Source organism: Aspergillus affinis, assembly GCF_023601865.1.
Source record: "Aspergillus affinis strain CMG 70 chromosome Unknown NODE_41_length_255467_cov_85_872513, whole genome shotgun sequence".
In the NCBI taxonomy this organism is placed as follows: domain Eukaryota; kingdom Fungi; phylum Ascomycota; class Eurotiomycetes; order Eurotiales; family Aspergillaceae; genus Aspergillus; species Aspergillus affinis.
In genome coordinates, this window is record NW_026515822.1 from 201,806 (window position 1) to 229,388 (window position 27,583).

Consider the following 27,583-nt stretch of genomic DNA (forward strand, 5'->3'; position numbering starts at 1 on the left):
TTCTTGCATACAGAGTACGAAGGACGGATCGCACGACATAGATAGGTGCTAGCCACCAACTTCTACGGTCTAAGTAGGTATGTACGCACATGTCGTGGTATCGCCGACCGTATCGCTTTCGCTTCCTTCCTGCCCTACCTACTCCGGTGCACATACATGCGCACGAGTAGTACCTTGTAAAAATTGTCTGCAAGTCCCTCCTACCTACTACCTGGCCCGGTCTAGTCGCGCCATGCATCCGCGACCCCATTCCTAGCAGCTATCCAAGTCCTAACCGACAAAAGACTACTTACCCTACAAAGTTAGCAACTAACGAAGCACCCCTGCCGTTGCGGCTGAAATATACATTCCGACCTGTCTACCCGTCTAACAGTAACCTACCGTCCAGCGAAACTCTAACCGCTGCATAAAATCCTCCGGCATATCCGTCCATGCATGCATACAGCCAGGCGGGCTTTCCAATCCATACAGTACCCTCCCCGTAGCGCGCTGAACGACATAGTACGGAGTAGTTGGTGCATACGCCATACGCCATACGCCATACTCTACCGCCGGCCCCATCGCGTCGCTGTCCCCGACTCACCACTCACCCCCTCACCACCCTGATCCAGATCAGAATGCGAATCGGATGAGATCATCCCATGCGGATTTCACTTACCGTCGGGGACCAAGAACTAGAACTGAGGGGAAGGGGGGAGAGGGGCCGGTCGGGCCAGGCTGATAGATGCTTCAGTTAGATCCAGTATTATTTGCTACCTGTTATCCGTACTCCATACGGTAATTACTTAGTTTGATTAGGACTGACTAGAAGTAAGGCGCAGTAGCCAGCCGACCAGCCGGCAGCCGGCCGAAAATCGAAATCGATCTCGGAGGCATTCGGGTGATGGACCTATGGAGTCATGGACCCTACCGAGTCCTGACCATGTAACAGTGATATACTAGTGGTAGTCGCGTCCGTGGTGGCCGCGGGTAGGATAGGCTGAGAGAGCCTGAGACACCTGATTTTACGGAGCCCAGTTTACGTCGACTCCGTGGTCTGGGTATCGAAGTCTTAGTTTCGACTTTCGACTTTCGACTTTTCTTGGCTTCTGGCAACTCCAAACTACCCCCTAAATTGGCTAGACAGGCCTGGTGTCCGGGTAGGGTCGTGGTCTTCATTTGCCGAACCGGGGCTACTGATTTACCAACGTCCTGATGGATTCACGAAGGAGTACAAGCAGCAAGCCATGGATGGACTTAATTAAACTTCGCCTCTTTGTTCCTGTTTAGTACTTATGTATTATTTTTGATCAGCACAACAGGATTTTACTGGCTCTAGGGAGTTAGAGAGGCCGATTCAGTGGTTAAACTTCGGGGACTAGTTATTAGGTTGTTGTAACTAGTTATCCTGTCGGGTTTTTGCATCCTTTGACCTTACGACTGTTGGAGTTCGGTCCCCGAAGAGGCGGTATGTATGTATGCGTTGCTATTTCCGTAGACTTGGAATTTCAAATATCTTGACGTTTTCTCCCGTCAAGTACAAACTTAAATTTGAGTATGATGCCCAAGGCCAGAGCACAGACGGAGTACGGACTCAACGAGCCACCGCATCGGACTCCGCGGCAATATATATCTCTAGACTGGATGACAGCATGCGACGATTAAACGGCCCTCCCCCGTGGCCTTGGCCCTCGCCTTAAGCCAGTTAATCTTAGCAGTTAGCACGTAGCGACCGAAAACCGCTATCGGTCTTGACTAGACGATGATGATGATGATGATGATGTACGCATGCATTAACCGAGCTACCAACTAGCCCGGCGTCCAGAGAGCCCTAGACAAGACGACAGCTGCACGCCAACCGAAAATGATCTACATATTCCGTTTAAGGTATGACGGGATGTCCGTAAAAGATCGACCGCGAATCAGCCTCTTACGTAAGGATGGGGGATTTTTCTTGGATTAATTTCGAAGTGCGAAGTTGACAGGTGGACTTATGCAGTGTAGGCGGCAGGCAGATGCAGCTTGCGGATTAAGATAGCATAGCAGAATGCCGCACGATCGGGGGATCTCCTCCGTCCTCCGTCCTCCGTTCTCCTACTCCGTTTCCTTGGGTGTTCGGCGGAGTTATGTATTCTGTATTCTGTAACTACTACGTAGTTAGGTCGTTTGGGAGGTGCTCTCAGCCTCTCAGCCTGACCATTAATATTCATCAACTTACTCGCTACTCATGGAATAAGTAAACTACGGTGAGCCGATATGTAGGAGAGTGGACACTGACTTATTGTAATCTCCCCGTCCTTGATCGGACATTAATTTCTTGCTCGTTCATTAGTTATTCTCGAATCGAAGAGCCGGGCTGGGCTCAAGGCCATGCATGCAAGGTTCAAAAAATCGCTTCAATTGAGATTTGTAAGACGGAGTACCCCATGCGGTAGAGATGTGATGCCATTGCGCTTGACACGTTCCACCTTTTATTTTGAATTTATTTCATTTTATTTTATTTTATTTTTCGCTAGCAGTTCCCACTCTCAGGCCTACTCCGTGTAGGATACGTATGCTAATCGAATCATGTCAATTGAATGCCTAGATATGACCCCAAAGCTATCTGCTAGATCGCTCGCTAGATGATCATCATGCATCATTATCCACGGGGACCGGAGACCCCGAGTACTAGTATACAGAAGACTCGACTCGCCTGCATCGTCGGCAGCGCCGTTCTCCGAAGGTCCTACCGTCCCGTCTTACAGTGGAGGCCATGTGTTCTGTAGAGTCAGAGCGAGAATCCTTCTCGGAGATCTCCTTGACTAGTCTCGGCGCTATCATGTTTCCTCCGAGCTTGATTTGCAGGTTGTTGATGTTTGCAGGGGGCGGAAATGTAATTTTAGCGAGTCGATCGGAGTTGGCGACTTGGCGGGCCGACGGCTGGTGGGACAGGATGGGTTTGGTTTATCAGACAATACCTGTTGCCCGCTATCATCAATTAAAGGTCCCATAACTCAGTCGGTTAGAGTGCGGAGCTAATAACTCCGAAGTCGAGAGTTCGAGCCTCTCTGGGACCAGATTTCTTTTTTCTTTTGATTTTTTGCTACACTCGAGTTCAGAACCGGCGCCCGGTCTTAGATTCATGAATTGTTTTCCAAATCCTTTGCCAAGATGACGCTAGTCCTCTTTTGGACAGGCTCAGAACACGGGCCCATGTATCGTATCAATGCATACCGTCACATAACTCTACGTGGTTGTATCATCAGCCACATCGATACTGTGACCTCCTGAAATCAGGAACTTCCCGGTGCACAATTATCATAATTTGGAATTATCCCAGCCATATGGCAGCTTGTTATTGGTCAATAATGGGACTCTACCCTTTCAGCTGCGCCAACACAGCAGGGGGAAGGCACTCTCGTAAAAGTCTAACACGCCTCATTTATTCTCCCCATGTCATTTTCCACGAAAGTTTTTCTGTGTACATTGTGATTGTTTGGATTTGCCCATGATGAAAAGTTGGTTGAAAAAGAATCTCAGTATTTCTTACCGCAAGAAGTCCGAGCCGTATCATAGTGAGAGTCAACTCGACCAGTCTGTGGTCCCTGTACCAGTCCCAATCGCCGCAGCCACGCCGCCCGATGCAGTCAGCACTCAGGACACTTCCCTGTCCGAAGACCTATAGAAATTTGCCTATGATAAGCTGAAACCAGAGGAGCAAGTTATTCTGTCTCTAACACAAACCAGTGCTGAACCAGAAAAGGGGGAAAGTGTCTCCCAGGCCAGACACATTATTGATGAAGTTATTCAAATAACCGAGAAACAATACAAAAAATACCAGCAAGGGGGCATTAAAATCCATCGGTCAACGGGAGAAAACATAGATATTCGAAAGGTATCACAGAAAATTCTTAATGCTGCATTATCGTTCAAAGATGTTGTTACTGCTGTAGTAGCCTTTGATCCTACCCACTATGCAGCAAGTGCGTGGGCAGTCGTTTCCCTTGGATTAACAGTGAGTCATGTTACTATCATTCCAGAGCGGGAGACTGATATTCTCAATCATAGATAGCGCAAAATCGACTTGACTTACGAGACGCCTTATTTGAATCTTCAGAATACCTTGCAGACACTATTACTCGATGCGCCTATATTGAGCAGAGGTTTTACCGCAATAGCCCCAAGAAAAAGATTGAGATAGGCCGTGCGACAATCAGGGTTTATATGGCTATTCTTCGATATGCTGCAGAGCTTTTGGCTACCCAACAACCCAGCATCGGAAAAAGAGTATTGATAAGTGTTATACCGATAACCGATCAACGCCTTACCGAACTTCGATCGTCTATTGAGGAAGAATGGCAGAAGCTATGCCAGTGGGTCCATTTTGACGCATTAGATACCCTTTTGCAAAATGGGAAAGAAGCAGAGTCCCGGCTAGCTAGAATCGATGAGAAAGTATCAGAACATTTACAAGCTCTTATCAAGAGGTTTAGTCTTCCTATCGCGAAAGGAGCATCATACGACTCATATGAGAATCAGCATGAAGAGAAATGCCTACCGGGCACCAGACGTGATCTTCTTTGCCAGATTATAGACTGGGCCGAAACATCCGACAAATGCATATTTTGGTTAAATGGTATGGCAGGAACTGGCAAGTCTACCATCTCCCGGACGGTCGCAGAGTTACTTAAAGATAAGGGGTTACTGGGAGCCAGTTTTTTCTTCAAGAAAGGCGAAGCGGACCGTGGTAACGCAAGGAGATTTATCTCGACAATAGCCAGGCAATTGATGGCTAGTCACCGGCAATTAGCCCCTGGCATATTAAGAGCAATTCGGGATGATGCAGATCTGTCGACAAAAGCTCTCGATCAGCAATTTGAGAAGCTCCTTCTTCAACCACTGAGCGAGAGAGAGCAGTATGAAACTACTTCTGTAATTGTGATAGACGCATTGGACGAGTGCGATGACGACGACATTGAAATCTTACTTAGACTTTTACCGCAGCTGCAGAAATCCAAGTCCATTCGCCTGCGGATATTCCTGACAAGCCGGCCTGAGCTTTCAATACGCGATGGCTTCGAACAAAACCAGAATTATCAAGATATCGTTCTCCAAGAAGTGCCCAGTATTGAACATGACATCCGCGTCTTTTTCCAATATCGACTTTCCCATATTAAGGAAAAGCGAAAAATCCCTGGAGATTGGCCTGGAAATGAGAGGACGAAGACATTGGTCAAAATGGCAGTCCCTCTTTTTATCTTCGCATCCACAATTTGCCGTTTCATCGAAGAGAAATATCACGTTCCGGAGCATCAACTTGATATAATCCTCGAAAGCCCTGATATGACAGCATCGTCTCAAATGGAGAAGATATACCTGCCAATATTAAAGCATCGTGTTAAAAGTTCTCCAGTCCTCAAGAACGAGTTCCAAAAGATAGTTGGAGCCATTATTCTTCTTGCTGACCCACTGTCAGTTCATAGCCTTTCTGGGCTTATTGGTATAGAAGAAAGAACACTTATAGCTCTATTAGACGCATTTCATTCGGTTCTTAACATTCCAAGAGATTCTTGTACACCAGTCCGCATTCTGCATCTATCATTTCGCGAATTCCTCATCAATACAAAGGAGGAAGGCTTGCGTGTCAATGAAAAAGAGACCCACGAAAAATTACTACAAAATTGTCTGTACGTCATGAAAAATCCCAGGGTAGGGTTAACACACAATATCTGCCGATTACCAAGCTATGGGATACAGCGGGAAGACGTTGACAGCCATGCGATTTCTCAGTATATTTCACAAGTTCTGCAATACTCTTGCCGCTACTGGGCGAATCACTTCAGCAAGAGTAAATCTGATGCGTCCAAGATCGAAGTATTCTCATTTCTGAAAGAACATTTCCTCCATTGGTTGGAGGCTATGAGCTTAATGGGACTTGCTTCAGAGACTGTTGGTATAGTTAATGCACTACAGTCAAGGCTAAGAGTAAGTCGCTATCTAAACTGTTACCCAATAGCTACTAATATCCTTACAGGATGATATGAGTACAGAATTAGAAGGCTTCCTAAAGGATGCTAACCGATTTGTCTTAAATTACATCCAAATGATCGACAATACCCCACTTCAAGTATATTGCTCCGGACTCGCGTTCTCTCCTACAGACAGTATTATTAGAAGAATCTTCAACAATCAACGACCTAATTGGATGCCTGCCTTGCCGCAAGTGCAAAAGTCATGGAGCGCCCAGTTGCAAACCCTGGAGGGCCATTCTAATTCGGTTAGGTCAGTGGCCTTCTCGCTGGACGGCCAGAGGATCGTGTCTGGATCCGACGACAAGACTATCAAGCTCTGGGATGCCCAGACCGGCTCGGAGCTGCGAACCCTGGAGGGCCATTCCGATTGGGTTAGCTTAGTGGCCTTCTCGCCGGACGGCCAGAGGATCGTCTCTGGATCCGACGACAAGACCATTAAGCTTTGGGATGCCCAGATCGGCTCGGAGCTACGAACCCTGGAGGGCCATTCTGATTCGGTTTGGTCAGTGGCCTTCTCGCTGGACGGCCAGAGGATCGTGTCTGGATCCTGTGACAAGACCATCAAGCTCTGGGATGCCCAGACCGGCTCGGAGCTACGAACCCTGGAGGGCCATTCCGCTTGGGTTAGCTCAGTGGCCTTCTCGCCGGACGGCCAGAGGATCGTGTCTGGATCTAGTGAAAAGACGATCAAGATCTGGGATGCCCAGACCGGCTCGGAGCTGCGAAACCTGGAGGGACATTCTAATTCGGTTTGGTCAGTGGCCTTCTTGCCGGACGGCCAGAGGATCGTGTCTGGATCCGACGACAAGACCATCAAGCTCTGGGATGTCCAGACCGGCTCGGAGCTGCGAACCCTGGAAGGCCATTCCGTTTCGATTTCAAATGTCTCATCAGGTAATACCCAGATGGAGCACGAACAAGGCTCCCGGATATCAGTTGAAGATTCTTGGGTATGTTTGAGAGGTGAACGGTCATTATGGCTTTCTCCTGAACTTCGTGGACCGATTTGTCATGATATCAAACATGATACACTGGTGCTTGGGTATAGGGACGGTCGTGTTCTTATCATCAGCTTTTGTGCCCCATCCGATTGAATCCTGTTAATCACATGATCCTATCTCCTTATTTTTTCTGTTCTCTATGTAAAAAGAGGGCCTGGGATATGTGACGAACTGACCAAGAACCACTATATAGAGCGATGCGCGTACCAAGTCGTTGACTTGGTATTCTGGTCTTTTTAGTAGCTCAGTCGGTAACCGTCCTACAGACCTACTAGACGGTCTTGGCGGGTAGAAGCGCACCTACCCACTGCCGAGCCCGTGACAGGATAGCTGAGCCTTATATTTTGATTCTCATGGTCTAGAAGTTTCTAGCCACTTCAATCGGTGGCGGATAGCCGTCCATCAGAGGGCCACAGCCACTGGAGATAATGTAATGTGATGTACAAGGATTAATACACTCAATCTCTTTTTTTTTTTTTTTTCAATACGGTGCGGTACCGTATGTACCATTTAACGGGCAGTACTTTTTATTACGGGCCTTTCCTTATCAGTATTAGCGCATCCTTGGCACGCGACGCAAATAAAGGAAAAGAGTAAAAGACCCGGGCGCCAGTTTTGAACTTGAGTATATTCTGTTGTTGTTTTCGATCTTGTATAGAGAAGTAAATGGAGGAGGGAGGGTATTTTTTCGTAACTGGCGATGCCGTGTTTCAACGTGAGAGATTCGTTTATAGACCACTCTAATCATTATATTCGTCATCGTAAACATCACATCACATCACAATTCTCCCTTCAATCCGACTCCATGTCTTCATCCATGACAGGGAACGTGCACAGCGCCGCAATCCCTCCCAGCCCATCCAACCTCCTACCACTCTCATGATCCGAGCTGAGAACCCGTACCTCACCCCCCTCGACATCCCGTACTCGATCGACCAACGACACCCATCTTTTCCGCTCAGCGACATCCTGGGACCGAAACAGCCGGTTCGAAATGATCAAGACGCCTCCGCCTCGGCCCACGGCGCCCTGATCCACCGCCGACTCGACCTCGCGCGGTCCGTATGTCGCCTTGTTCGTTTCCTTGCGCAGCTGGTCGAGAAAGTCGTCCATCAGCTTGGTTTCCCGCGCGTATTTTGTATCCGCCAGGATGGTCTTCACGGCGGGGGACTGTAGCACCTCCGAGAGCGAGTGCAGGTATCCCGACGCCGAGTGCACGACTACCACGCTAGGGAGGAGCCGTTTCAGAGCCGGCGTGGTTGTCCCTGCGATCGATTGGATGTACTTCTGGAACCCCGACGCTACGAAACCCGGCGATGCGAGCAGAATCGGCCGGACGGTCTCGTTGCTGGTGAGTGATGTGGCGCTGGTGTTGAACTCCATTTGTCGGAGGAGGGTGTCTAGCGTTACTTGGAAGAATTTCGACATTCCCTGGTAGTTCTTGTCAGTGTCCGTCATCCACATCAAGAACCCAAGAAGTTCCAAACAGAATTAAAGGGAAAAAACCAACCTTGTCATGATCACCACCTCCATATCTCTTCCTCGGCACCGACATCTCAACCTTCTGCTTCAGCACCGTCTGAAACTGCCCGATGAAGCAAATATGCGCGACGCCCTCCTGCATAACGACCGCGACGGCCTCGGCCCTCCGATTCCCGCCCTCATCCACCGCCTCCTTGAGCATCTGCACGGCGATACTATCCCAACCGACGCCTTCGCCATCGGCCCCGACCTCCTTCTCCAGCGTGAAGTTGCGATTCAACTCGAGGTCGAGCGTGTGGTGCTGGCCAATCTTCGTGTGCTGCGTCTCGTTGACGATCTGTCCACTCACATGCAGCTGTGAGCTCTGTGGGTCGAAGTCCAGCCCCTTGACGCGGATCTCGAGCGTTAGGTGCACGCGCGCGGAGCTCGTCGAGCCCGTCTCTTGGGTCGTCGTGACGCGGCGGATGGCGCTGGCGCGGAGGAGGTCGCCCGGTCGGATGAGGTTGTAGGCGTGCCACTGCATGCCGTTAGTAAGTGGTCCTGATATTTTATTTATTTCTTTCTTTCCGACTGTTTCTTTCTGGATATGCCCCCAGGGGGGGGGGTTAGGTACCATGTCTTCCGGCTCCTCAGGGCACAGGGTCACCGTGCCAGAGCCATTGAGCTCAATCTTATTCTTGACCAAGCGCATATTACGCAGATAGGATATCACCAAGGATATGGGAGAGAATGAAAGAGGTCTGGTGTTCAGCTAGACACGGAGGAATCCAACTTTCGATGCGGGGTCTTTTTCGCAGGCAGTATTCGTGTTCAATCCTGCACTTGGAAGCCCAGAAGATTCACAGTCCGTGCGCGCAAGTTGACCGGTAACCTGAGCAGTCAGAGATTCTTAATATCCAAAGATAAAATACTGGTGACAGTCGGGATGCAGCACCAAACATCAACGGACCAGAAAAACCGAGTCAGAGACCGACGTCAGCGAAGGCGGGTTTCTGCCCTGGTGGCCTCAGGCAGAAGTGCGCGGGATGAACCCGAACTGGGTTAGCGTGATTATGCAGGAGCATTATCGATAAGAGCTGCGACTGCTGCTGAATGGCTGAAGAGCTTCAACTACCTGAGGAAGTACTCCTGCCGCCTGATCGGTTCTGAAACTTCTGGTCTACTTGAGTTTTATACGGTCTACTCCATCTCTGGGACCTAATCTGCTCAATGCCTGATTAGACATCACGCCGGCCGGCACACGCGGAGTCCGAAAGTCGGCCTTCCAGTTGCCTGCAGAAACCATCTAGGAAGAGCCCCACGTTGATCAACTCCACCGCAACTTTCGTCACTCGTCGGCATGACGGGTCACGGGTGGGAGAAGCGAACTGCGGAACTGGAAAGAAATGAAAGCGGTCTGAAAATTTGGTTGGAGAAGGGGGGGAAGGGTTGAGAGAGAAAAAAAGGAGATGATATAATTGGAATGCGCCATTTTACATTATTCCTCCGGTTGACAACACTCTTCTTCTCCCCCTTGATTTAAATCCCTTTCTTATCTGATCATTCGATCTTATCGAGGTGGAATATCCTCTTGTCGACGACATCATGGCCCCGCTTACGCTGCAGTCCACTCAGAAGATGGTCTCGGGATATGAGATCCCGGTTGTTGGGTTCGGTGTGAGTATCTGATTTACAGATTGAGGGGAAATCAACCGTAGGCTCACAGTATCTTTCTAGGTTTACCAAACGTACGTCTCGCTTCTTAACGCGCAGGTAGTGGACTCTCTTATCTGACCACGCGTAGCCCTCCCGATGTCACGGAGAAGGTGACACTGAAGGCCCTGGAGACCGGATACCGCCACGTTAGTGTGACTCTGCAAAGCTTGGTGTGGACTTCAAATTGACATCCTGCCCATCCAGATCGACAGCGCCAAGTACTACGAGAACGAAGCCCAATGCGTCGACGCCATCCGGAAATCCGGCGTCGAGCGGTCCCAGATCTTCTACACGACTAAGGTCCCTGCCACTCACATGTCGTATGAGAAGGCTAAGGAGGCGATCGAGGCGAGTCTTGCGGATGCTGCCGGCATTGAATACATTGATCTGTACGTTTGACCTTTGAACCTCGAGTCAAACAAGTCAGGTTTGAGAGAAGTTAATGGTGGATATCAGGGTGCTCCTCCACGCCCCCTACGGCGGCAAAGAAGGTCGATTGGGTGCGTGGCGCGCTCTCGTGGAGGCGCAGAAGACCGGCAAGATTCGCTCCATCGGCGTTTCGAACTACGGCATCCACCACCTGAACGAGCTGGAAGAGTACATCAACAGCGGTGTGGGCGGACAGATCTCCGTCGGCCAATACGAGATCCACCCGTGGTGCACGAGAGAGGATATCGTGGCCTGGCTAAAGAAGCGCAATGTGGTGGTGGAGGCCTACTCGCCTCTGGTGCAGGCCACGCGCATGAAGGAGTCGATCTTGCAGCGTCTGGTCCGCAAGCATAACAAGTCTGGAGCGCAGATCTTGATCCGTTGGAGTTTGCAGAAGGTTTGTCATGTTCCCTGTATACGGAGTATAGCAACGACAGAACTGACAATATGTAGGGCTATGTCCCCCTTCCCAAGTCGGTGACCGACTCCCGCATCATCGAGAACTCGCAGGTGTTCGATTTCGAACTGACCCAAGAAGACATGGACACATTGAAGACGAGCGCCTACGCGCCTGTCTGCTGGGACCCGGCCCGTGATTCCCGTCTGTAGACAGAAAAAGACGGGTAAACTGACGGAGGTCAGATGGAAACAGCGACCGTGTCTCCCATAGAACAATGAACAAACGAACATAGAACATAGAATAGAAACAAAAGAATACCCACCCCCGATTCACGGATCCTACCCGGAAGGAAGCATGCAGAACGGAGCCCTCCTCCGGCGGTAATCCTCCGCCTTCGGTATAACGTATCGCCGCAGACCAGGAACAAGGCAGCTGCAAGCTCTAGGTACCACTTTGACCTACCTACCTTGACTACCTGGCAACCGGAACATTTCCAAACAAGCCTCAAACCTTCGCACGGCCTACATCTATTTATTGATTTGGCTATCCTGCCAATGTGAAATCACAAACTGTCATGTTCCCCGCCACGCGTCCCCTCAACCCCCAAACGCCAATGTCCGTCCCCGGATATGATAGGATAGTTAGTTTACAGTTACTACGGTGTCGAAACCAAAGGACTCGAATCCATAACTCCTGATCAGCAATCCAAAAACGAACACCCCTCGCGGGGATCCTTGACCGAAACCGACCTTAGCCATCAAGACCTCCCGCCCTCCAAGCCATTCAACCTTCCCAAAACGGAGAAAGAAAAAGATGCCCTCCCCGAAACGAATCGTCCTCGAAAAATCCCGCACCGTCCGCCGCCGCTACCAACGCAGCAACAAACGCCTAGAGTTCTCAGCGTCTCAGATCGCGCGCATCGAGCGGGAAGAAGCGCGCGAGAAACGCGCCAAGCAGCTCCGTGAGCGCGAGAAGAAACGCATCGCGAATAAGAAGAAGAAGGCGGAGAAGGAGGCCGCGGAGCGTGAGGAACGGAGGAAACAGGGACGTGGTGGGTTGCTGGCGGATCAGCAGTGTGCGGAGCCGGTGCCGAGTAGTCAGCCTTTGTTGTCGAGGTTTTTGATGAAGAGGACTGCGTCTGCGCCGGTCGAGGCGGAGGCGGAGGCGGGTTCTCGTTCTCCGCAGCGAGAGGAGAAGGGGGAGGATGAGGATATAGAGAAGGCAGAGTTTGGGTCTGAGTCCTCTCCGGGGAGTTCGAGAAGGGAGAGTCTCGGGGAGTTTGATGAGGAAGGGGAGGAGAGCTTGTTGGCAGATCTAGAAGGTCTAGAAGGTCTAGAAGATCTGGATGATCTGGACGGTTTGTCGGACGATACGATTATCGCAGGGCTTGAGAATGGACTCTTGCAGGATGGAACAGTGGCTACGGAGAATGTTGGGACGGGTGATACCCGCAAAGGCTCAATGCGAGAGAAAGACGACGACGAATTCTCCGACTGTTCGATATTCTACGACGAGGATCTCATCAAAGAAGCGGATAGCATGGCGACTACTGCAAAACCCCAGCCAGCGGAGACGTCGGATAGACCGGTTCCCATCGGATTGCCCGTGGAGGAATCATTCCGCGACGATACGGCGGACTTGCTGGAGGAGTTTGCACATGAATTCGATACGGATGAAGAATTTGAGCGAGAGTTGGTGCAGTTGGATGCCGTTTGACCGACTGTCGTGTACAAGGCACTCTATTTCGAAGCTATCCGAACGCGCGGGTCCTCCGTCGGTTCGGATGGCGACTTGCCCCTCGTCGGCTCGGGCGGTGATAAGCTGGGGCTTCCCCCGCCTTGATGGCAACGGCCTCGATGTTCCGATGGTATGATCATGGACGAACTGCGGTATGATAATCGCAATTAAGATTGGAACTGTTGAACGGAAAGAAAATCGGGATAAAGTTCCAGGAGACTTCGCATGTTGGTCGGGATGTTTTGGTACGGGCGGCAATGACGTCGATAACGCATTGCTCCAGATCTGATAGTCTCGGAGGTCCGATATTTAGCTCCTCTACACCCCATGCCTCCTCCACTCGAAAAGTTTAGTCAAAATGCCTTACCTCACCGTCAACGACCACCAGCTTCACTATGCCGACTCGCACCCCGACGGTGCCCCCGCAAATGGCCAGACCTTTGTCTTTATCCACGGCTTGGGTTCGTCGCAGAACTATTATTTCCCCGTCATCGCTCACCTGGCCGGCCATCGCAGCGTCACGTTAGACACGTACGGCGCTGCTCGCTCGACCTACACCGGCCAACCGGTGTCGATTGCCTCCATCGCCTCGGATGTCATCGCCGTGCTGGACGCATTGCACATCCCGCAAGCCGTGGTGGTGGGCCACTCGATGGGCGGACTGGTCGTGACCCTGCTGGGCGCTCAATATGCGGATCGCATCAAGGGCGTCGTGGCTATCGGACCAACCCACCCGTCCGAGGCCCTGGCGACCGGGATGCGCAAGAGATACGAAATTGTCTCAGCCTGTACTGTCCCTCTCAACTCAAACAGGACCATGAATGAATACTAACCTTCGTACAGCCGGAATGGAACCCATGGCCAACTCGATCCCCGACGCAGCAACCGGCACGCAGTGCTCGGCTCTCACCAAATCCTTCATCCGCGAGCTCCTCCTGGGCCAGAACCCTCAGGGCTATGCGGCTCTCTGCCAGGCTATCGCCACGGCGCCGACGATCGACTATTCTGCCGTCAAAGCTCCGTTCTTGCTGATTGCCGGCGAGGAAGACAAGTCTGCGTCGATGGAGGGGTGTCAGCACATCTTTGACCGCGTGTCCAGTGCGAACAAGGAGATGGAGGTGCTGCAGAACGTGGGCCATTGGCATTGTCTTGAGGCGCCGGATCAGGTGGGCAAGGCTATTGCTTTGTTTGTAAATGGTTTTTAGTGATTGGTTAGAGATGGTGAAATGTTAGTATTCTTATTGCTGGGGCTAACTGGTTCTAGCTGTAGCTGATACTTGGATATCATTTGGCTTCCCTCACGATCTCTACGTTGGACCAGGCCCATAACCAAATGATGTGATAAGACTGTATATAGTCATGAAAACCTTATTGAAGTTTTGTCTCAACCAAAGCCTAGAGGGTTTCTACTTGACCTAGTTATTGAATGAAAAGAACCTTGATAAAATGATAAATAAAATAAACCCCGCTATTATCAAACCCTTCCCTCAAGATAGGCAGAAAGTAAGTATATGATGACATGGTGAGCGGGGCGCCGCTTTCGGCTCCCATTGCACCGCTCTTCTGCCTCCCCCGACCGCCTGCCTAAGTCCGCCCTCCTTCTGCCTCTTCAGGTAAGGCGCCCTCGCCTCGGCCCCGTTTGGGTTAAACGCCGTCCCTGGCCTCTTTTACCCGGCCACACCATCCATACCGTATACACCTAGGTGTACGCTGCTGAAGCTCCCATTTCGCGCAGAAATCGAGGAAAGCTTAGATTTGCTAGAATGAAATAATATGATAGAAATTCCATGTAAATGCCAACATAATCTGAGCTGTACTTCTGCGCTAACGCTTAGGGCGACGCATAGGCTCACCATACACAACTATAGAATAGAACAGAAATAGCAACAGAGAGATAATAATTAACATACATTCGTCAACCTTCCTAGACTAAGAATGTGGGTGATTCCAGCATAACCACGGGTGATGCGCCACAGCTCGAAAGGCTCGCCAGAGGTGAAAAAAGTCAGTCTCGGCGCGCTGCAGAGAAACTAGGCACATAAGCATAGCGATGGATGGATAGAGCCGTCACCGATAAATGCTCAATCATGAGCAAATACAGGAGCGTAGCGATGAATGATTTGTTCGGTGGTGAAATTGGGGCCTAAAACCCATTCTGCCTCGAAAGCACGAAGACAATGCTGCCGAGCATCCAAGTCGTTACCATCCATGTGCTCTGGCTCATCCATCCTGGTCGAATCCCGCTTGAACCTCTTGTTTTCAGGTTGCTCATCATCATCATCATCCGTGCGTCGTCTCTGGCATTGAAGGTCTGGTTGGGTCAGACTGCTCCTGACGTTTACAGAGTTATCTTCAGCCGGTCGAAAGTACAGGTCACGGAGCATTTGTAGTCGAGCAACGGTTGCTTTGTCAAGCGAGGTAATCCTAGCGCTCCCGAGTGCTAAGATACCTCGTCGCAATGTCGCAATTGGAGCTCCATGCCACTGCTTGGGTTTTGTGAGGCCGAGATCTTCAACAGAGACAATGCCTTGGAGCAGGTACTCTTTCAGGAAAAGTGGTCGGTATAGCCCACTTGTTGCACCATCTGGGATCTTCTTCTCCTTCATCAAATGGTCCCTGTACATGACACTTGTTGGGACCTGCCGAGGGAGAACGTTGCCGGTCGACCTCCTCTCTCTATCCTCAAGTTCAAAGTTGATAAAGTACTGTAGGTCGGTGGGTATAAAGACAAAACCTGGGTCATGAGCTCGATCGAACTGGGTATGACAAGTTCCACAGAGAGGTATTCCGTTTGATGTTGACGTTAAACCGAAGTTGAGGAGGCCTGCCTCAAACCAAAGGTCCACCTATCAACTATGGTTATCCATATTCCGTTCGAGCCAGCAGCAATAGTATCACGTACTTGCTTATCCTCCTTCGCGATTACATGACAGATCTGAGGTTCCGTAGACTGGCATGCCCAACAGCGATCTCCTGCAAGTCGTCTGACCTCAGTTTTTGTAGCCGTGGAGAACGCATCGGACTTTGGACAAGAATCGCTCGATATCGACGACATAGCAGCCGAGGACTCGGTCTGCCCAGATGCAGAGGACTTAGTGATCACAGGGGAGGAAGATTGGGGGCGATGTGACAGCGAACTGGGTCTAGAGGACCGTCATCGACTTGTTAGTGTAGGAGGCGGCGGCATCGCCTCACGGTTTGGATCTGGTTTAGCCATAGTCTGTTCAGTTGTGTTTCATCGAGAGATAGATGTATTCAGGATCACCTACAACAGAGAATAGAATTCAAGGAAGTTCGAATTGTTTGGTGCACAGGTTGGTCCTTCCTCGAACCAAGTCATGTTGGTGAGGCAGTTGCAGCTGATGGTGATATTGAGGGGGCAGGATCCACGGTTCCGAGGCCGAATATAGTCGAGGCCCCAAGTCGATGCTCACCTAGTGACGATGGACTCACATCATCGACCGAAGGGGGATTTTTCACAGTGTTGACATTGATGAGAAGATGCAAAAAGGTGATATATTGAAGTAATCTAGGCTAGTCCAGGAAAGGAATCGTGCCGTAATCATCACCTGGAAAACTGTGATAGTGATGGATGTGTATTGATACAGTGCGGCTAAAGGATGATGGGAGATGTCCCTATCTGACCTACCGTATTCGGTATGGTCACGTGGCCTCTTTTAGTCACCCATCTAGATAGTGAGCTCGCCCGACCCCCTTGAATTGGACAGAATCATGCCTTGCGAACACTATCTGTTGGAACATCAGGTTATCCCTCTGCCCCGGGTGCCGGTCTGAACTGTATTAGTCAGCACTTAGATGTATTTAGCCTAGTTCCTAGGTGCATCAATACCCCCCGAATCCTAGGCTCCAACACTATCTAGATGTCACGTGATTAGGGATCATCTATGATCCGTGCGGACGGTGTTGTTGTGGATATAGTACGGTCACAAAACAAACTAGTCATGTGATGAGAACATCGGTCTATTTCTCCGCCAGCCTCGTTTTGTTTTGTTTACAGTCCAGGGAGCAATAACCTGCCGGAATTTTGCTTTAAACCAGTCTTTGATCTGGAGGTTACTGAGTCCTGGATTGAGGCTTTATGCGCGCGAAAAACCTCCTTTTGCTCGATTGAGATAACCGTACGGCGCGCCATTATTAACAGTCAATCAAAAAATTGACCTATAAATAACGAATCTGTATGGGGACGAAGCCGTGAAAGTAAGGAAGTTCGATAAATAGGGGATTAACCAATTTTGTATGACAATTTGAAAAAGGACACGGTGACTGATTCATTGATTAACAGAATTTATAAACTGGAGGGGTTATATTGAGGATTTATTGTACTTCGAAATTTCACCAACACTAGAACTCGAGTCTCCTTGTACGGAAGAGTCTTCGGGGATCAGCGCCGGACGGCCAACCTGAGACGAGGGTGGCAGTAGACCGAAAAGGCCGTGTGAGATGTACGTGACGGCAATGCCCGTGCTGGTGAGCGAGACGCTTAAAACGCCTCAGATACGGCCGTTTTTGGCCTCACACTCACCGTGTCATCGTTAAAAGGAGTAAAAAATGAAAAATGCCTACATATATACAATACTCCCTCCCCCCTAACCAACCTTTCCCACCATTTGTCTGTTTCTATCGCTGTTCGATTCTACTTCCGCCCTTCACTCGGCACCAACTTCACATCATAGTTCAGCTCTAGACCCGCTTGGGGGTCATCCTTGCGCTCTACAAAGTCGACCACCAGGGAGTCTTTGACCGCGAACACTGAGTCATTGGTCAGGTAGGGGTCTTTGCGGTCGAAGATCTGCGTTGTGAGGGGCTTGTAGTTGTCGTATGTTGCCTGTTCTTTATTAGTTCTGTTCTTTCTTTTGGCTTTGGTGGGTGGGTAGATAGGGAGGGATGGGCCATACAATGATGTGAATATGAGCCGGTCGGAAGGGATGTCTATCCATCAACTTGAGTAGTTTCCCGGCGGGTCCTGTGTAGGTCACATCTCGTTAACATATACTCTCCCTATCTTCACCAACATATCCTCCAAGGAAGATAAAGAAGAACGCACCATCATCAGGAACCGGATACGGCGTCGGCCTCAAACAATAAAACCAATACCGGCCCTCCTCATTCGTGCGGAACTTTCCCCGCAGGTTGAACTCCTCCTGCGCGGGGTCCTGCTGCTCATACAGCCCGTTCGTCGACGCCTGCCACACCTCGACGGTCGCGCCGACCAGCGGCGTCTTGGTCTCGAAGTCGACGACCCGGCCGTGCATGAAGACCATCTCGCCCTCGCCGGAGGGGACGGGTGTCTTGAGGATGTTTGTGCCGTTGGACCGGTAGGGCGTGTCTGCGCGGAAAAACGGGCCGAGGATGGCGGTCGCGGTGGGTGTGTCGGTGGCTTCGGAGGCCAGTTTGAATGTGATTTCGTCGCATAGTCTATTCTCATTTCATTTCTGTTAGGGGGATAGATGGGTGGGGCGCTAGTTAAGGAGGGAGGACGTACGATTCCAATCCGATCACATCGCAAACCAATTGTCCCTCGTTACGTTTGTCGTTGCTCATCTGTCCGGCCCAGTTCATGAGCTGCACGCCGGCCATCCACTCGTCGATGGTCAGTTCGTTCTCGCGCGCGAAGTCATGCACGTGGCGGATGAGACTGGCCATGAGGCCGCGGAACCGAGGGGTGGCGGCGGGACCGATGGCGTTGACGACATTGTCGGTGAAATTGGGGTCGAAGCGATGGGTGGCCATTTTCTTTCTTCCTTGAACTTCTTTATCGTTTGAGATGTACTGTACAGTGTACTATGCGGGTGAAGATAGCTGATAGGAGAGAAGTATAGATGAAGCAAGGATGATCGAGGAAAGTTAAAGTATGAATGGAGGAGGGAATGAGGTGTAAATAAAATAAAAAAGTAACTCAAAACGTCAACCTACAGTCCATGCCCAGGACTGAACTCTCTTTATATTCGAATGATCTGCCACGACGGATGTCCATGATTGGAAATGCGAGGCTTCCGGACGGCCATCCCCGCAAACCGTCGTTCTGCAGTCAGTCGGAAGCTCCCCTCGTGCCGTCATGCAACGACGATCCGATCGGCTCTTCCGATTTCCCCACAGTCCGTCGGATGTCGGATGGAGAGGGGAGGGTTAAGTTCTATACTCCATCAGTCTGACTTTCTCTTGTGCTACTCCCCGAAATCAGCCTGGTGTCGATGAGTAATGCTCTGGAGTGGGGTTGGAGGGGAGGACAGACTTTCACAGTGCAACCCCGTCCCTGTGTTCCGCGATCATTGACATCATGATCATGAGATCTAGAATGAAGGTAACGCAGGCTGTGCTGTACGGAGTATATCCACCAAAGAAAGGACGGGGGATCATATCCTGGATAGAAGCAGATCACATGCTGATTTCCAGAAGGCATAGTTAAAGAAAATCTGTCTGAGTCATTATTTGTGCATAACTACCTAATACAGTTATGCTGAACCACCTGTCCTACAGCGATACTATGTAGCCGTGGTTGAACCGGCCCACCCACCGCCTCGGCCTGCAGCGCAATGGAATTTTCACCGCAAAGGAAGAAATTCATATTTTTATCATTTTGAAGCCATACAAACCACCAAACATGCCTAATCTTGCAAAATTCGAGAAGAACGTATAAATGAAGCCGCTGAATACGCTCGTCGCAATAAAAATCTCTCTATCGCAAAAGTCGCGCGAGATTTCGATGTTCTCTACCGTACACTCCACGGACGCGTCTCCGAGAATCGATCGCCTAGTACTGCTCGAATCCCACAAAATAAGACGCTCAATGAGTATCAGGAGGAAGCCTTGAAGCGGTAGATCGTTCGTATGGATGATCTTTATCTTGCTATCACGATATCGATGGTTGAAGAGATGGCAAATCGGACCTTGCAGCGTACGGGATCGGATCAACGCATCTCTACAACATGGGCCTATCGCTTCAACCAGAGGCTTCCTGATCATCTCAAATTGGAGAAGGTGGTTCAAAAACCGAAGGAAAAGAAACGATTAGATGCCGAAGATGTTGGACTGCTTCAATTCTGGTATAATCAGCTCTCTAACGTGCTTAAGGCCTTCCCGCGCGCCTCGTATACAATTTCGATGAATGCGGTTTTCAACCAGGCAAAGGAAAGCGTCAAAACGTCCTGACTAGGAAAGGAAGATTTCGTAATCTTACAGAATCTGAGCAATCTGAAAATATTACAGCGCTTGAATACATCTCTGCAGACGGCTGGATCATGAAGCTGCTTTTTATCTTCAAAGGCAAGAGGTTTATGGAAAGCTGGTAACACGAGGATCTGCCTGACCTCTATACTGCAGTATCAGAAAAAGGCTATATCAACGATAAACTCGCGCTTGAATGGCTTCGATTATTTCACGAGGAAACCCTGGATCGTATAAAAAAAGGAGAAAAACGCGTGATTATCTTTGACGGTCATACTTCGCATAAAACAGTTGAATTTCTTCAACTCTGCGAGGCCTACGAGATTATTCCTTTCTGTTTTTTATCTCATACAACGCAGATCAGCCAACCTCTTGATGGGACCCCTTTTCTTGCATATAAACAGAAATTCAAAATGAAAAATAATGAGATACCTCAGTGGACCGGGAAGCCCGGAGATAAAGCAACTTTTTTGAAGGATATCGTGGCCGCGCGCGCGGAAAACTTCAAGCAACGGCGTATACGAGAATCCTTTAAAGAACGCGGAATCTTCCCTCCAAACGGATCGTCAATCATTGAAGCGCTTGAAGATACTCTACCGCCGATTCCGTTGATATCAGCGCCTGATCTTCGGTCGTATGGAGAGACTACGCCTCCTCCGAATCCTGTCTCTTCAAGCGTTGAAAATACGCCTCCAAGAAGCTCTATACAGGTTCAAAAAAATGAGAAAAAGATCGCTCAAGTCTTCGCGAGCGAGGACTTGACCCCGAAGGTCAAACACAATCTTGAGCGTATCCTACACCATGCGAAGATTCAATGTGAAGATCTCGCGAATACGATCACTACTCTTCAACGAATAGAGGCGCTTTTGGGCCCGCGCAAGCGAAAAACGACTAAGCGAGAAGTAAAGGGCCTTTCGGATAGCGGAATATTGAGTGTGAAGGATGCAAATGGCTCTATCGCGAATAGAAGGGCGAAAGAGGCTGCCAGCAAGGAGAAGAAGTTGAATAAGGCGTATAAAGAGAAATTCGGCTGTTCACCGCCTCAACTTGCAGTCCCTGATGCAGAATCGCCTACTGATTGTATTGATAATATTGCTTTTTACGATCCTCCACGTGGGTGATTGATATATTCAAATTAATACGAATTGCTTCATTTCTTCCTTTGCGGTGAAAATTCCATTGCGCTGCAGACCCCACCGGCGGAAGGCGGTGGGTGGGTCGGTTCAACCACAGCTAGTTTCAGCCTCGCCTATAATATACTCCTAGAGAAATCCCTCCGCCTAAACCAGTAAAAGCACCTGAAACCGCTAGTCCCCATTCATTCCGGATCTGCCATCCGCCAATTAGGGGCCGTTAGTTCAGGGGAAATGAACTTCCTGGCCTGAGGCCGACGGGTTCTAGACTCGTCAAGTCTTCAGGCGACGGTGCAGGTGGGGAGGTGTGGATGATTGATAATCAAACAGAGTGCTGACTGCTTCTTCTTCTTTTTCTCTCCGGAGTCGACATGTCAGATCTGGTGTCTTGTGTGTACCTGTGCATGCGGTCGGAATATGGATTGTAGGGTTCGGAGATTTTATCAAACATAGCCAACAAACAAGCAGGCAAGCAAACAGACAGACAGACAGACAGACAGAAAGGCATCAGACGGAGAAAGCAAACGGTGAAGTCATTCGTCTTTTCTACCTACATCCTAATGTACTCTACAGATTTGTTCCTCTATCAGTATTGCAGGTGTCCAGAGTACTCCGTACGGTGACTCCATCTTCCGACAACACCCATCACAATGCCTGCCATCTCAAGATGGGCGCAGATACAATTGATAGATGAGCCTGCCAATGACCCAATTGAGGTTCAAGAAGACAGGAACTGTATATTTCATGGAAAAGAAGACCGTTAGAGAAAAAGACCAATCAACCCTGCGGTTAACGCGGCCCTAACAAATGGTTGATAGATATACCACCTCATTCCACACCCTGTTCTTTCTCATAAACCGAGAAGACATTGAATGATCCCCTCTAGACCTCGTGCAATTGAAAGATTTCACGCGTTTAAAGCGGCTGTGCGAAAAGTCCTTGCCTTGTATGCTGATACTACAATCGTCATCGCAGCGGCGCAGACCGTAGTAAGTAGACTCGAGTGGCTAAATTAAAGAGTAAGACAATGTAATTAGGATAGAGAGATACAGATAATGAACATGTCTTTGAGACACTCACCCGGGAGAATAAAATTAAAGGACACGATCAGCAAATTTGGTGTGCTGACTTGCGTACTGCAAAAGTACTGTTCCTTCGGATGACTACTACATACCTACAGTGAATGTCTCACATACTCTTATCCCCTTCAGGCATCTCACATGGATATCCACCAGACAAAATTACATCCATCCATCTATCTAAACGTCTCTGAGTGAAGTTGATACATCGCATCTACTACATTCTGACACACCGGCCTATCTATCTATCTATAATTCCAAATCAAATTCCTTTATTCCAAATTCCAAATCTCAGCCTTGCCAACCGTGAGAACTGCCATGATCACGTCGTATTGCTGTCCTGACCTAACATCTAGACAAGGGGGAAAAAGAAAGAAAACTCACATCCGTACCTTAAGCGAGCCAGCCACAGTCAGCCCGTCCGCCGTTCGGACAGGGCTGAATGCATAAGGTCAGAATTGTACGGAATAGGTAGGAAAGTAATCAAACAAACTTGACTACTGTAGTCAACCAATACTCCGACATGACACAAAGCCTGCCATTCGAATTCAGCCACAATTCGTTCGTCCATATCAAAATATGCACAGACGTACTTGGACCGTTGAACTTTGTACATAAGATGAACAGCCATTCCACTGGGGCAGAGCAAGCAAGTAACTAAGATTGACAAAGAAAACCAACACTGCCTGGACCGGACCGACACAGCCTCGATTAAATATAGAATCAAATAGATAGAAATCCAGAATTGAATTGAAGTAGTATCGATACGCTAGACGCTCTATTGACTTCGCAATGCCGGCTTTGCCTGCCTTCGCCTGTCCCATGCCAACCGGACCTGTTCTGTTCCTTGAACATCCATGCAGTATGTACATACAACGCTTCCAGAACAGACCAGCCTGGTGGACAGTCGATGAATAATATTATATAATAAGAATCGAAAAAAAATAAGGTCAAGAAATTGATGTAGAATGAGAGAATAAGAAGAAAAAAATGAAAGAAAAAAAGAGATAATTAAATAAACGAAGGGGGAATAGTGTTTAATCCAAAATAAACAAAATTTCTTTTTATCTCCAGCTCAGGTCAGATCAGATCAGACCTGATCAAGTCCAAAGTATCGTATCTATTCGAGTTGAGTCGCCTTTTCTCGACACGCCGCCGGCGTGAACCCGTTGCCTACTTTGCCCGCGATGATGCGCCATCGATCGTTCTCGTACTCTTGCATGGCGCGGTGGAGCCGTTGGACCTGATGTCATAATCATTAGTTCAGATTTCCAAGATAAACATCTAAGGCAAAGGGACGTTTTATCCCCTAAGGTATCCCGGAAGTAACATACCATCTCGTCACTCCATGCCACATCCTTCGCCTTCAACTTTGTACAGTACCGCACCTGCAACGTTCCACTCGTTCGACCGGGAAAAAAATCCGCGATTTGCTTCCACGTCAGGTTCTTATTCTCCTTCAGCTCCACCAGCAGGGCGTCTTCCTCGGGCGTGAATTTCAATTTCGGTCCGCGCGGCCGCGGCGCCGGATCGGGCATGCCGGGCTGGCCCACCACGCTGGGCGGACCCGTCGGCACCGGCGACGGTTCCACGTTCATACCGTGACGCTGCGAGTCGCGCAGCGAGGCGTGCGGTGGCAGTCGATGATGATGGTGCTGCTGTGGCAGGGCCACCGAGTCCGGGGGTCCGACGAAATCGTGCCCGCCAGTCGCCGCCGCCGCCGCGGCAGCTGCGGCCAATTGGTGTTGATGGTGGTGGTGCGGGTGCGCATGGCGATGGGCAGATTCGGCGCCGTGCACGGAAAATAGCATCTCTGGCGAATGCGGGTTCTCGACCGGGGTGGCATCGGGGGCGAGAACGGACATCTGTGGCCTGATCGCATGATGCTCGGCGTCTCCGTCGCCTCCGCTTCCGCCGCCGCCGCCACTACCATCTTCCGTCTCGGAATGCAGTCGCTTTTTGCCTCGCTGATGTTGCTGGTGCTGGTGTTGCTGCTGATGCTGCTGTTGAACCGAAGACAGCTCGAAGCTGGACGAAGGCGTCGTATAGTGGACGGGTAACTGCCGCGGAGGCAGCATTTGCGTCGGCGTGAGAACGACGGATTGCGAGATATCATGCACGGAGGGCTGGTGACTGGCGGCGGGAAGGACGGTCGCATTTGCATGATGTTGCTCAAATGCCGAGTTGTGCGAGCTCCTCTGCTGGAAGGGAGATTCTGCCTGCTTGGGATGTTGAAGATGTGGCGGGTGCGTCTGATAGACGAGGGTGCCTTCCTGCTCCTCCGGTTTGCAGTGGGCATGTTGAGCGTAATCAATTGCATAGTCTCTATACGGATCCGCCAGCGTCGCGGACATACATCGGCGCTGCTAGAGCCTGAAAGCCCTGGCAGGCTACCCAATTGCTAGGATGGTCGAAGGATTTCGAGAGAAAGGAAGAGAGGGGGAAAAAAAAAGGTGAGCACCGAAAAGAGACTCCTGCAATGAAAATCGCCTGACACAAGGATTTAGCTGATCGAATCACGACCGTGCTCAAGCCGTTGAGGTTTTATGTAGGTGAAAGAGCATCCAATTCCGTAGCCATATACCGAATTCTAACCTCATGCGCGATCGAACCGTTCGCGAGGGCTCAAGTATATAATCATATAATATCGGAGTGATATAACAGAAGCCAATTTAATCCCAAGGGGAAAAATGAGCTGTTTCCACGAGTCAGCAAATCACGAGGTGTCTTGTCAGCCGGTGGCGACAACGCTAGAGAATTGAAATGAAGGTGATCGTACAATTCCACAGACCCGAAATGAACATGAGACGATAGAGGAGAGGGAAGAGAGGGGGAGGATAGGCGATTGAAAAGGCAACGCATTGGTCTTGAGCTGAAAGGGGAGGGAGAGGGAGAGAGGGAGAAGGAGCGATGTGACGGGCTTTGGCACTTCCAAAAATACCGTTTTTCTTCACCATGAACTAAAATTAAACCCAAAGTGTGCGCGGAGTATCAGAGGGATTGAAATGGGCAGGAACTAAAAAAAAAAAAAAGAAAAAAAGAAAAGGAACGAACTTTAGGCAGATCTCAGCAGTCAAAGCCTCGATGGATGCCGCTTATCCCCCCACTCAGAATACAAAGAAATTTAGAACACCCAGAACGTTAGAAAATGAAGATTAAAAATCAGCACGATCCCAGACGCGTGAGAAATCGAAATTCAGCCGGTCGAGAGAACAGATCCAGACAAGCTAGGGTGGAAGTTAGTGTACTCGGTAGCGGACCTCTATGCAGGAGTCAAAACTGTGACAGTCATCGGCTGCAGCATATAATATAAAGCTGGATGACGGAGACAAAGGGTTCAGGAAGTGCAAATAGAGATATGATTGAGTTTGGGGCAAAACCAGTTCGGAGGTATAGAAGTCGAGGCGGATTCAGGACGTTGCATGTGGGTAAATTAAAAAAGGAAAAATCAGAGAGGATCAACTAGAATAAGATAAAATAAAATCAAAAAGGGACGGACACAGGGACAGGAAAGAAGAGAGAAGGGCAATTAAAAAAAATCCCCCATTTGACGGATCTGCGTTCCAGTCAAGCTTAGCTTGCAGCGAGGGAGGGAACTGGAAAAGGAAGCAGAAGAACGAGCGAGGCACAGTACAACTCAGTCACAACGGTCATCTCTCATCCAGTTCAGCCGGTCTAGCATGGCTAACTTGCCAAGGCATGGCAACCGTCGTGGAGCATTAGAAAACAGATAGGGCAGCATGAAACAAACACTAGCCAGACTGCCAGCAGCAAGAACAAAGAGAAGGAGCCAGATGATGGGGCATCATTTGCCAGCTTCCTTTGACACCATCCATGATCAACACCGACGCACGGACACTCTCTGACAAGAACGGAGTACACAAATAAAAATAAAAGCGGGGAGAGATCCCAAGGCCAGGCAACTTATTGGATACGAACGAGTGGACGGTGGATTCATGTCCATTTCTGTTCGGATCAAGGGAAGCCTCGTTCTCTCTCTCTTTCTCGCTCTCCATCAAACATGTTGCCTCTCTCTGTCGGTCAGTCCGTCAGTCCGTCCTCTTTCTTTCTGGCTTAGGAATCAGACAGACGGCAGCATAGCCAAAAGCACAGCAAGCGTCCAATCCAATCCAGTCCAGTCCGTCTCCCGTCCCAACCGGGATAGAAAGAGACAGCACTAGACTCAAGAGGAGGAGACTAACGGAGGTCCCCTGTCAGCAGGGCCTTGTCGTCGCAGCAACTCCACTTCGGAAGCCACGCCAATGGCTAGAAGGGTAGGTAAGACAATCCACGAGGGATGCGATAGAATTTCTCGACCTCCGTGTGAGCGGGACCGTGCTAAAGTGCTGAGTTCTGCTAACGGTCTCCCGCTGACTCGACGGAGCGAGAACCCTGGACCGGAGTCGAGAAGGCATGCAACTGCAGGTTTGGTGGCGCCCTCAGCTAGAGGTTGACACTTGACCGGCTGTCATATCCAGCAGATCCCCCATGAGGTTTTTTTTTTTGTTGTTTTTTTTTTATTTGCTTTGCTTTGCTGTGCTTTAATTTGATTTGATTTGATTTGATTGCGGTTTGTTTGGATGGTTGACGTTGCTGTTCTGAGCTCCCCCCTCTCTCTCATCCCCCCCTTCTGTTTAATCTCCCTTCAATTTCATTTTCCATTGAAATAAATCATCGTAATCATCATTTCCTTGGATACGGAGTCATCTCGTCCGAGGGGAGCAAGGCAAGGGAACTAAGAGGGGCAGGGCGAGGGGAGGACGGAAGTCCCCTGATTTGATTGATTATGGAGCCAGAGAAGAGACCGTGCGAGGGAAGTGAAGTGCCTGAGTGCCTGATGACCTTTCGTTATAACTTCTCGACCACTCGTGCCAACCTTATTCTTTCACCTCCCGTATCGATATTCTACCCCCAGTTTATATTAATCTTGCCTCCAATTTCAATTAATGGCGTCTATCAGAATTCACAAATTCATCATCACAAACGGTCGGACCGGGTCAATTCCTTCTCCCCGAGGTACCGTTGTTAACTAAGCGCCCGCCAGAGAAAGCACAGCCCGGAAGAAACAGAAGAACAAGAAAAAAGAAAACCAAAAAAAAAAAAAAACCCTCACTAGTTCCAAATCTAGTCTCCGAGCTAGAAGCCTCATCTTTTTAAGAATGCAAAGTCAAACCCACGGCCACGCGGGCCATGAGGAGCTTATAGTACATCTTCTAAATCCTACGAGGTTTAGCCTGCCCGCCATACGTAACACTCGAGATGGCAACTCCGGTCCAGAACGGAGTCGACTAGGACCGACAGGGGAAAAGCACATTGGATTCCATGGACTCCGTACGGAGAAGGACAATAAATCATATCGAGATCGTTGCAGCCCAAATAAACCCCCAAAGATTGCGGAAGGGGGAGGTGGCGCCGACAGCCTGCCCGACATGATTTTATTTGCTTTTTG

The 27,583-nt window shown here is 49.7% G+C and overlaps 9 protein-coding genes across 9 annotated transcripts; 5 read left to right on the forward strand and 4 right to left on the reverse strand.

Annotated features, from left to right (window-relative positions):
- Positions 1-3,469: 3,469 nt before the first annotated feature.
- On the forward strand, positions 3,470-7,286 carry KD926_007316 (WD40 repeat-like protein; the record flags this gene model as incomplete). Its single annotated transcript, XM_053100158.1, has 7 exons — positions 3,470-3,630; positions 3,709-3,976; positions 4,030-5,432; positions 5,526-5,670; positions 5,719-5,946; positions 5,996-6,943; positions 7,188-7,286. The coding sequence occupies 7 exons, from the start codon at positions 3,470-3,472 to the stop codon at positions 7,284-7,286; spliced, it is 3,252 nt and encodes a 1,083-aa protein (XP_052956185.1).
- Positions 7,287-7,786: 500 nt separating this feature from the next.
- Positions 7,787-9,167, reverse strand: KD926_007317 (putative translation factor pelota; the record flags this gene model as incomplete). The annotated part of the gene is made up of 3 exons (XM_053100159.1): positions 7,787-8,425; positions 8,505-8,993; positions 9,090-9,167. The coding sequence occupies 3 exons, from the start codon at positions 9,165-9,167 to the stop codon at positions 7,787-7,789; spliced, it is 1,206 nt and encodes a 401-aa protein (XP_052956186.1).
- An 893-nt stretch (positions 9,168-10,060) lies between these two features.
- KD926_007318 (aldo/keto reductase family protein) lies at positions 10,061-11,209 on the forward strand (the record flags this gene model as incomplete). Its single annotated transcript, XM_053100160.1, has 6 exons — positions 10,061-10,132; positions 10,193-10,203; positions 10,260-10,317; positions 10,376-10,560; positions 10,628-10,997; positions 11,054-11,209. The coding sequence occupies 6 exons, from the start codon at positions 10,061-10,063 to the stop codon at positions 11,207-11,209; spliced, it is 852 nt and encodes a 283-aa protein (XP_052956187.1).
- Positions 11,210-11,813: 604 nt separating this feature from the next.
- KD926_007319 (uncharacterized protein) lies at positions 11,814-12,716 on the forward strand (the record flags this gene model as incomplete). The annotated part of the gene is made up of 1 exon (XM_053100161.1): positions 11,814-12,716. The coding sequence occupies one exon, from the start codon at positions 11,814-11,816 to the stop codon at positions 12,714-12,716; it is 903 nt and encodes a 300-aa protein (XP_052956188.1).
- A 379-nt stretch (positions 12,717-13,095) lies between these two features.
- Positions 13,096-14,079, forward strand: KD926_007320 (alpha/beta fold hydrolase; the record flags this gene model as incomplete). The annotated part of the gene is made up of 3 exons (XM_053100162.1): positions 13,096-13,525; positions 13,581-13,927; positions 14,008-14,079. The coding sequence occupies 3 exons, from the start codon at positions 13,096-13,098 to the stop codon at positions 14,077-14,079; spliced, it is 849 nt and encodes a 282-aa protein (XP_052956189.1).
- A 739-nt stretch (positions 14,080-14,818) lies between these two features.
- On the reverse strand, positions 14,819-16,195 carry KD926_007321 (HNH endonuclease signature motif containing protein; the record flags this gene model as incomplete). Its single annotated transcript, XM_053100164.1, has 3 exons — positions 14,819-15,583; positions 15,640-15,880; positions 16,191-16,195. 3 exons carry the CDS (start codon positions 16,193-16,195, stop codon positions 14,819-14,821), a joined length of 1,011 nt encoding a protein of 336 aa, XP_052956190.1.
- Positions 16,196-17,391: 1,196 nt separating this feature from the next.
- Positions 17,392-18,488, reverse strand: KD926_007322 (intradiol ring-cleavage dioxygenase; the record flags this gene model as incomplete). Its single annotated transcript, XM_053100165.1, has 4 exons — positions 17,392-17,583; positions 17,654-17,721; positions 17,803-18,173; positions 18,241-18,488. The coding sequence occupies 4 exons, from the start codon at positions 18,486-18,488 to the stop codon at positions 17,392-17,394; spliced, it is 879 nt and encodes a 292-aa protein (XP_052956191.1).
- A 1,847-nt stretch (positions 18,489-20,335) lies between these two features.
- Positions 20,336-21,043, forward strand: KD926_007323 (uncharacterized protein; the record flags this gene model as incomplete). The annotated part of the gene is made up of 1 exon (XM_053100166.1): positions 20,336-21,043. One exon carries the CDS (start codon positions 20,336-20,338, stop codon positions 21,041-21,043), a length of 708 nt encoding a protein of 235 aa, XP_052956192.1.
- Positions 21,044-23,254: 2,211 nt separating this feature from the next.
- Positions 23,255-24,488, reverse strand: KD926_007324 (SANT/Myb-like DNA-binding domain-containing protein; the record flags this gene model as incomplete). The annotated part of the gene is made up of 2 exons (XM_053100167.1): positions 23,255-23,377; positions 23,469-24,488. 2 exons carry the CDS (start codon positions 24,486-24,488, stop codon positions 23,255-23,257), a joined length of 1,143 nt encoding a protein of 380 aa, XP_052956193.1.
- Between the last annotated feature and the right edge of the window lie 3,095 nt (positions 24,489-27,583).